Source organism: Hyperoodon ampullatus (genome assembly GCF_949752795.1).
Source record: "Hyperoodon ampullatus genome assembly, chromosome: 2".
Classification (NCBI taxonomy): Eukaryota; Metazoa; Chordata; class Mammalia; order Artiodactyla; family Ziphiidae; genus Hyperoodon; species Hyperoodon ampullatus.
Window position 1 is genome coordinate 96,842,618 of NC_136915.1, and position 10,250 is coordinate 96,852,867.

Consider the following 10,250-nt stretch of genomic DNA (forward strand, 5'->3'; position numbering starts at 1 on the left):
AATGTGGTCTCTAACCAAGCAGGCTGTCCCTAGCTAAAACGATGGAAAAGGGGAGAGTAGATGTGGGAGGACAGCCAGCAGTCTGACAAACCAAGCTCGTGAAGAAATAAAGCCCTCTTCAAGAGCATTTTCCCTTTTAATCTGCATTAGCATAGATATAATTTACAATACTGACCACTTATAAAGACATTTGCATTTGACTAAAATAAGTTTTGCGCTTCCTAGTTAAGTACGTATGTTAAGACGCCACACTACTCATGCAACTAAAAACTATCATCCATTAAGTCAGTGCAAGACCTGAACTGCTAGAGTCAATATATGCTCCTGGATAAGACCGATTTTAGGATTTATATATAAACGTGTTTGCCACAGTGTGTTGATAGGTAAGAATTTGGAAACATTACTAGATTACTGTGGGAATAAGTATGAGGTGATCAGGGACTAGACTAATCCCACCCAGTGTATCAATTATAAACATTCAATACTTCAAGTACTTTCTCTGTGTGATATCTAATATAAACCTTGTGGATATCAAATCAAGTAGAAAATGCCTAATGCACTATCTCTTTGGGGACAAAATTAACTGGAACAATCTCAAACACTACAGCTCACAAGTTTGAAGTTTTGTTTTGTTTTTTCCCTACTTTTAGGGTGGGGTCTGGAGCTTATGAACAAGTTGTGATCAAACGCTAGAAATCAAGCTGGTGAACTGAAGCTTCCCTGGGAGTTTAAGATGTGGTCAGTTGAGCTGTCAAGGCACTTTATTCAAGCACTTATGAGAAAGTGAACCTATTAAAAAAAAAATGAAGCATGTTCATCTATCAAGAGGAAAGCCAACACTGATTTCTTCTCTAAAGGTGCCCACCACTCTCCTTTCTCACCCACCAACAGGGAACATCGGAATGGTAGTATCAGGGCAGTGTGCCACGTGTGCTTATAGGTACACAGCTTCTGTGGTCACTACACATAATAATGAAAAGCCTGCTTTTTTTTTCAAAACATCCAGTGGGAAAAACAGCACTATGCATCTGAGTATAATTTTAGTGTTGAAGTGTAAAACCTGTGATAGAAGTGCTTGACTGATTTAGGCTCTAATTTTTTAATTTTATGTTTGAGAGACAATAAGTGAAAATAATTTAAACTCTATAAATTTTGCCAAGAATAGATATAATTCCTGTGAAGGAAATCTTCCATATTATACTATCACGGTATTGTACTAAGTTCATTCACTCTTTTTGATGCAATATTTGATATAAAATATGGGTGTTCGTGATTTGGGAAAGTGTTATACTACATTTTAAACATGTAAAATGCTTAATTCTAAATGTATTAGTCATCAATTGAATAACAAATGTGAGTTATTTAAGTCTGAGATACGTGAATGGGTATAATGCTATTATTACACAGTATGTATCATTACTTGTTAATATTAGATGAGCTACAGAACTCCCACTAGCACTATATGAGAGACTGAAGTTTAAGACTCCATATGTTAGGCTACCATAAGACACCCTAATGTAAGAGCTCTGTTAACTAACAGAATAATATCTGATGGTTTCAGGAGTCAAAATTTAGAACAACAGGAGGAAAATTGTGATATGGTCAGAAACAGAGCTGGCTTTTCTCTGTAAGTTCAGGCTTACATGAAACTGAAAATTATTCCAAGGAGGTAGTGGATAAAGGACAGGCGACAGCTGCTTGACATCACTGACATGGACCCATGGTTTTCTGTTTTCTTCTTTACTGTATCAGAAATTAGTTATTTTGAGGCAAGAATAGAATATAACATACATCAAATAGAGCTTTTAAAATAAGAATATCTGATCTGGATCCAGTTAAATAGCACAGCAGATAAACCTTAAGAGTTTTTCTGGTCTTACATGACAGTGTCTGTATGGAAAGATCTTAATTTTCTTGGAATCACTCAGTCACTGAAGAAAAATGTTGATTCTGTAGAACCAGTAATTCCCAGTCCTTACTTTCAAAGCCATATCCAAGAAATGTGGTGTGTTAGAATTACTTTGGTCTAATATTTCCATGTTGGCAAAGTAAGAGGGAAAAATATATTACTTTTTTAAATTTATTTTTAATATCCAGATTTAGAGGTTTGAAATTTTTTGAATAGTTCATGTTGGGTTTTTTTTTTAATATTTCAAGGATTGGGTATTCCAAATTAATTCAATACTACTTTTATAAATAGATTCTGATATTTTTTTAAAGAGACAACACCCCATTTTAGAATATCTTGAATGTTGAAAGATAGGATTTTCTGACTCATTAGTCATGCTTTCTTATTTTTTAAGATTTGTTTTGAAGAAAAAAATTGACCTGAACATTTTAGTCTAACCAAGGAAAATATTACCTTAATGGTAAAGACTTGCTGTCTGCAAATAAACAGGTGAATTGATCCATTCGTTATATATCATGGGAAGAAAAAAACAATCAAAGAAAGTTTTTAATAGAGATGTGAAGATATTGTTTAGAGAGATATTTATTATGACGTCTTAAAAACATATTTTTCTATTTTCAAAGTATTATTTCCAGGCTATATTTTTTATTGGCACTTCTGCAGATGATTTTGCAGTTTTGAAAGTGATAATAAAAACTAGATTGTAAGTTAGGTTCAGTGAGGACATTCTTCAGATATGTAAAAGATGCTGTGATTAGGGCACTGCCCCCATCTTACTCATCCTTGGCTGCCCTTGGCCCAATACCTTTATATAAGACTGGCTCTTGGTATTTAAGATGATATAGCATTATTTTTTAAGAACAAAATGCGGAGAGATTTTGAAAATCGTGCCTTTATAATTTGAGCAGCCACCAGATACATCTTGCTTAAGGTACTAGTAAGTATAACATATGTTTTGATAAGTAGAAACATTAGGAAGAAAAAAGATGACACTGTCCGCTTTCTTCAGTGAAAGTCTGGATTTATTTTATTCTATTTTGTGTTCTGTCAGCATACTGTGCAATCAGATTTCATTACAGTCCTTGAAAATATTTGTTAAAGGACCTAAGTGTCTTACTTTCTAGTTTTTCTTAGAGTATGTACTAGTAATATCTTAACCATATAGCTATTGAAAAAAATCTGCTTATTAAACACTAAGTCTACTTTTGATTCCATTTTGAGTTTCAAAAATAAATCTGAAAAATTAAATCTTAATAAATTTTCAACTTTTAAATATCTTATTTTTTTTAATATTAAAGTCGAATTTTAAATCACCTAGTCCTGGAGAATTTGCCAATATATAACATTTTCTTTTTCTAATCTTACCCCAGAGAAAAAGATTCATGGTATTTTTAAAGCTAAGTATTTCTGATCAGATAATGAAGTGTCTTAAATACCTTGTTTGGGGGAAACACAAACCAGAGACCAGTCAGGAGCCCACTTCCTGTGACTTGTGCTGGTGACCAAGACTAGAGAGGATGTGAAGGGTAGCAAAGGGCAGAGAAGGCCCTGGGCCATTAGTTTACACTCTGATGGTTGACTCCCCCTTTGCGATGGTGGTGGTGAAGGCTTCTGTATACAGACAACTAATTTGGACTGGTACTTATAATCTGAGAAAGTCTTGACCAAGCATCCTAAAGTCCACCAACCCATTTCAGCAAAATACTATCAGAGTAATGATGTCCTAACTACATTCTTCTGTATATGTGCTTTTTGGTTTTTTAAATGGAAACCATGAGCCACAGAGGTCCACCACTTAGCCCATTTGTTGCTAGAAGGGAAAAAAAAATCTCCTACTAGCCTCCAGTCACACACACATTCAGGTATCAATGAGTTTTAATATATTAAAACATCCAGAAGTATTTTTAGAATTTAAGATTTCCATGCCAACTAGACTACCTTACAAGTTCACGCTGATGGTATTATTAAATACTTCGTTGAAGTTCTCTGAAGTGTTAGGCTTCCATTATATATGATAATGCTCTAAAAGAGACTGGGCTCATATGACAGGGTTGCATTTTATTTTACCAGATCTTTAACTGGGGCAGTTCAGAAATTATGCTTGGTCAGTTCTCTTGGATGGTATGTCATGTTAATGTAACCTAGTACTGTAGTTGAAATTGTGTTGTGCCGTTACCCATGTGTTGGCTTAGGTACTGTACATAGTCTTAATAGCTGAGATGTTAAAGAAGATGAGGATGAAACATGCCTATATTAACCTGTTTTAAGACTGCTTTAGATATAAAGGCCTTATTCCCTTATATATGTGACCTTTCAGAAGATAATATATACACAGTATATTTTAAATGGTCATGTGGGTGGTCTCTAGCTACTCTCCATATGACAAAACTGGCAAAATTTTTAATTTACGTGGACAACAAACTCCACATTTACAAATGTTTATGTTCATCTTATGCATATAACAATGAATTTTTTGCTGATATTCATTGACCAAATCCCACATACAGGAAGACATTTAGGGTATATTCAGTTTGTTTTTTTGGAAATACATCTTACTTGGGGGATCACCTTCCTCTTAGACATTTATTTGGTCCTCTGGAAATTGATACAGTTGTGGGTAATCGTGTAAATGTTTATGAAAAATTTTTTATTGAAGTGATTCCATTAGTATTCTAATCTCTAATACATGGAGAATGACCTTCATATTTATATATTTCTTTATTTTAACTGCCCAACTATTAATCCAGGAAATGTTTTCCTTTTCTTTGCCAAAATTTTTTATTGTAAAATATTTGAGTAATGTAAAGGTGAATCTTATACATGTTCAATAAAAATCATATCTTAAACTTTAGAATGTTGTTTATACTTTAAAATTTCAGTTAAGATTCTGTCAGTTGCTTGCCAAGGAAAGAAAACCGAAGGGAAAAGACCAGCATGTAACTTCTCCCTGAGGGCTTCCCTTTATTTATGACCAGGTAGTATAGCCAGTTTACAGGCTTGAACGCCTCCAGTGAAAGACTTTTCTCTGAGACCTGAGGCAGCCCCTGCCATCCTGTGGGCATGGACTTTGGAGTAAGACAGACCTGAGTCTGAATTCAAACTCACCTCTGAACCTGTTTTCTAATCTAAGATGGTGATAATACCACCAACTCTTTTGGGTTGTGATGAAGAACACAAAAGCTAATGTAAGGAATATGCTGTAGGCACTCAAGCCAAAATTTGATCAAGCCAAAATTTGTCTTTGTGTAGCATCTACATACGTACCTTAATTCTAGTGTTAGACATGTGGAAGATGGTCAATAAATGTGGCACTATTAGAGGTTAAAATCATGACTTAAATGATATTCATAGTCACCACACCCTTGTACAGACTGCTTTTCCTTTTGACTAGAATGTCCTCACAGAGAGGAAAAACAATGCCAACAAATTCTCTCTGCTGATATTCAAATTACAGCAGCAACTTCAAGTTAATAAAGAACTATGGTTCAATATGAGTTTGAATGTGATCTTTCTATGTAGATTGTCATGATTTCCCTGGACAGTGCAGATTAAGAAAGGTTACATAAGTTAAGGAGAAAGTACCCCACTTGCTGGCAGAAGCAGGGTGGGGTTATGGCCACTCTAGGGGAAACCCTCAAACCTCCTCCCCAGTACACAGGATTGTACGGGATCATCTGGGACAACTTTGTGCCGATCACAGCAGAGCCTAGCAGGAGCCTCTGATCTGTCCCCTCAGACTTTTCTTTTCAATATAGTTGATGTACAATATTATGTAAATTACAGGTGTACAATATAGTGATTCACAGTTTTTAAAGCTTACACTCCATTTATAGTTATTATAAAATATTGGCTATATTCCCTATGTTGTACAATATATCCTTGTAGTTTATTTTATACTTAATAGTTTGTACATTTTAATCCCCTACCCGTCTTGCCCCTCCCCCCTTTCCTCTCCCCTCTGGTAACCACTAGTCTGTTCTCTGTAAGTTTGTTTGTTATATTCACTAGTTTATTTTTTAGATTCACATATAAGTCATATATACAGTATTTGTCTTTCTCTGTCTGACTTACTTCACTTAGCATGATACCCTCCAAGTCCATCCATGTTGTTGCAAATGGCAAGATTTCATCTTTTACAGCTGAGTAGTATTCCATTGTATATATATATATATACCATGTCTTCTTTATTCATTCATCTGTTGATGGGCACTTGGGCTGCTTCCATATCTTGGCAACTGTAAATAATGCTGCTTTGAACATTGGGGTGCATTTATCTTTTCAAATTAGTGTTTTCATTTTTTTCATATATATACCCAAGAGTGGAATTGCTGGGTCATATGGTAGTTCTATTTTTAGTTTTTTGAGAAACTGCCATACTGTTTCCCACTGTGACTGCACTAATTTACACTCCCACCAATAATGTACGAGGGTTCTCTTTTATACATTCTCTCCAGTATTTGTTATTTGTGTTCTTGATGATAGCCATTCTGAAAAGTGTGAGATGGTATCTCATTGTGGTTTTGATTTGCATTTCTCTGATGATTAGCAACGTTGAGCACCTTTTCATGTGCCTCTTGGCCATCTGTATATCTTCTTTGGAAAAACATCTATTCAGGTCTTCTGTCCATTTTTTAATCAGGTTGTTTGGGGTTTTTTTGATGTTGAGTTTTATGAGCTCTTTATATATGTTGGATATTAACCCTTTATCAGTCATATCATTTGCAAATATTTTCTCCCATTCGTAGGTTGTCTTTTCATTGATGGTTTCCTCTGCTGTGCATAAGCTTTTACATTTGATTAGGTCCCATTTGTTTATTTTTGCTTTTATTTCTATTGCCTTGGTAGACTGACCTAAGAAAACATTGCTATGATTTATGTCAGAGAATGTTTTACCTATGTTCTCTTCTAGGAGTTTTATGTCATCGTTTCTTATATTTAGATCTTTAAACCATTTTGAGTTTATCTTCGTACATGGTGTGAGGGAGTTCTAATTTCATTGATTGATAGGTAAGCTGTCCAGCTTGCACAGCACCACTTGTTGAAGAGACTGTCTTTTCTCCATCATATATTCTTACCTCCTTTGTCATAGGTTAATTGAGCGTAGGTGTGTGGGTTTATTTCTGGACTCTGTATTCTGTTCCCTTAATGTTTGTTTTCATGCCAATACCACACTATTTTGATTACTGTAGCTTTGTAGTATAGTCTGAAGTCTGGAAAGGTTATGCCTCCAGCTTTGCTCTTTTTCCTCAGGATTGTTTTGGCAATTCTGGGTCTTTTGTGTTTCCATACAAATTTTTACATTTTTGTTCTAGTTCTGTGACTAATGTCCTTGGTTTTTTGTTTGGGTTTTTTTGGGGGGGTGTTGTTTTTTTTTTGTTGTTTTGTTTTGGCGGTGCCGCATGGCATGCAGGATCTTAGTTCCCTGACCAGGGATCAAACCCATGCCCCCTGGGCTTCCCTGGTGGCGCAGTGGTTGAGAGTCTGCCGGCAGATGTAGGGGACGTGGGTTCGTGCCCCGGTCCGGGAGGGTCCCACGTACCGCGGAGCGGCTGGGCCCGTGAGCCATGGCTTCTGAGCCTGTGCGTGTCCGGAGGCTGTGCTCCGCAACGGGAGAGACCACAACAGTGACAGGTTAGCGTACCGCAAAAAAAAAACAAAAAAAAAACCATGCCCCCTGTAGTGGAAGCACAGAGTCTTAACCACTGGACCACAGGGAAGTCTCTGTCCTTGGTATTTTGATAGGAATTGCATTGGGTATGAAGATTGCCTTGTGTAGTGTGGTAATTTTAACAATATTAATTATTCCAATCCATCTGTTTGTGTCCTGTCCCCTCAGACCTTCTTGCCCACGTCTCAGGCATGGGGTTCCCAGGCCCAGCCTTCTTATAACTTACCCCATCTTTCTTCAACACCTAGTATTTTTTCTCCCTTCCTCCCTACATCCTCTCCCTTCCTTTACCTTATTTTACATTTTCCTTCCTGAACATACATAGCACATACCTGGTTGCTGCACATTTAAGGAAATGAAACCTTTCTTTCCATTTGCATGATACGAAATCTTTGATGGAGCTAATCCATCACACATTACACAAAATGTAACACAAATTTAGAAAACATATAGAAAAGGCTTAAATTTAGACATTTCCTGAGTCAGTGATCTCAAACCTAATAAGGAAACATCTGAGACCATCCTGTATGAATTAGTTTAGACCCCATTCCTATGCAAGTACAGCTCAGCTAGGTTGAGGTATCTCCTTAGTCATTTCTCTTAAGAAATTGACTTCACCGCTAGATCTTTAAACCATTTCAGCGGTGAGTTTCCTGAGTATGCATGGCAAAGAGTTTCAAACCTCTAAAGAAAATGGGCATAACTAGGATTTCTTTTTCTTTTTTTCTTTGCGGTACACGGGCCTCTCACTGCTGTGGCCTCTCCCATTGCGGAGCACAGGCTCCGGACCCGCAGGCTCAGCGGCCATGGCTCACGGGCCCAGCCGCTCTGCGGCACGTGGGATCTTCCCAGACCGGGGCACGAACCTGTGTCCCCTGCATTGGCAGGTGGACTCTCAACCACTGTGCCACCAGGGAAGCCCAACTAGGATTTTTTTTTTTTTTTTTTTTTTTTTTTTGCATCTTATTTATATCAGGGAGTCCTCAAAGCAAATGAATGCATTTAAGTGGGAAAAGTGTGCCACCTTCTGGTACTGAACTTCAATGATTCAGTTCAAATCTACCTCTCCCACATGATCCTGTGTCTGGCTCTTCTTTCGCCTATATTCTCTGGAATTAAGACCAAAGGAAAAACATATTTTATATTTTTTCAGTACTAAATTTTAAAATTTTGAAATACTTAAAAAGATTTTAAAGCATTGCATACTTTGCTTAAATAAGGCAAAATTGTTTTTAGTATGGGATTAATGAAAGATGCTGTAAGTTCAGTGACAGGATGATTCCTCCTAGAAAAGACTGGATGATCAGCATGATAAAGGGATTCCACACAGAGGGGCAAGGCTGGACAAAGACATAGCAATGGGAAAACACAGCCTATTCAATGAAAGCAAAGTATCTGAGTCAAGGATGAGGTGTGAAAGTAGGGAGCAATGCAGTGTTTCCAGGTAAGAATAGAATGACCAGAGTTTAATTTGACTAGTTCCAGGTAGGGTCACAGCATACAGGATGAAATGGAGTAGGTAGCAATAACTGCAGCCATGCTGGCACAGAGTACATACAGTTTGACAGGAACTTAGAAATCAACAGATAAATGGGCATAGGCCCTTGACAGTTAACTTTCAAAAGACAGGTGTATAACTAGCCTTCCCCTGGCTTCAAAAACTAGTCACAAAAGAGGTGAAATTAACATTTACTGTACCAACTTGACTTCCAGCCCCTACAAGCCGGCTTGCTAGATCTCACCATTACTCTTAAATGTTCCCTATTTCAGGATATCCCCAAAGATGTGCACCGTATTCAATGATAAACCATGGTGACCATAGTTAACACCTGCATCCTCCATGACCAAATAATCAAGATTCCACCATGGCACTGCTGGCAGTGCTCAGTCCCTGACCTCCAGTCTACAACTGCTCAGCTCAGTCTCCACAGTACCAGCTGTAATGTGATTTTGTTGGCACCCAAACTCTAGCTGAGGGCGTTACTTTCATCTGGAATAATTTCCTCACAGAAATGAGCCCCAGGGGCTTGAGAGCAGTACTTTAAAGAGAGCTGAACTGCTGGGTATGCTGTAGACAGGAGGGTTAGAAAGGCAAGAGGGGGTGGGGAGGTGAGAAGATAAGGGAAGGATGTGGAGACTGGTGCTGTGTAGAAGTGCTCTGTGAGTCTTGTGGAGACACTGAAGGGGTTTCACATCTCAATTGTCTGGCATTGCACCAGAAGGAGTGCTGTGAGCTTCTCAGAAATTCTTAAAGGGGTTTTGGAATTGCCCAGGCCGTGGAAATAGGAATTACAGGCAAATCTTACTCAGAACAAGGGGGAGGGAAGTTCCACCTAATACCTGGCAACACAAATTTCAACCTGCTCTGGTGGGTGGGCCATGGTGGTGCCAGTGGTGGTAATTTTCCCACAAACATCTGTAGGTAAAACTCTGCCCCCTTACAGAACCACATTTTTCATCACCATACAGTGCACTTTAACTCCTTGGAGCAAAGTTCGCTATTCGTAAGGCCTTTATAGTTACAAAACTGTGGCCCATTCAGGTGGTTTTCCAAAAAAATGGAAAAACCTGCCCCCCAAAAGGCCACTAGTTCTTGCAAAATTGGAATTTACTTGTACTTAACTGGGAATGAGTACAGAAATGAGGCAGCGCCGAATAGAAGTTAATGTGGGG

The 10,250-nt window shown here is 37.8% G+C and overlaps 1 protein-coding gene across 2 annotated transcripts in view; it reads left to right on the forward strand.

Moving 5' to 3' along the window:
• Positions 1–693, forward strand: part of EEIG2 (EEIG family member 2) — a gene marked incomplete at both ends in the record, with an annotated part of 106,433 nt that extends 105,740 nt beyond the window's left edge. For both annotated transcript variants that reach the window (XM_079697788.1, XM_079697789.1), the window contains one exon: positions 651–693. In XM_079697788.1, the coding sequence (XP_079553914.1) occupies positions 651–693 (43 nt within the window). The remainder of the gene's footprint in view (positions 1–650) is intronic.
• Between the last annotated feature and the right edge of the window lie 9,557 nt (positions 694–10,250).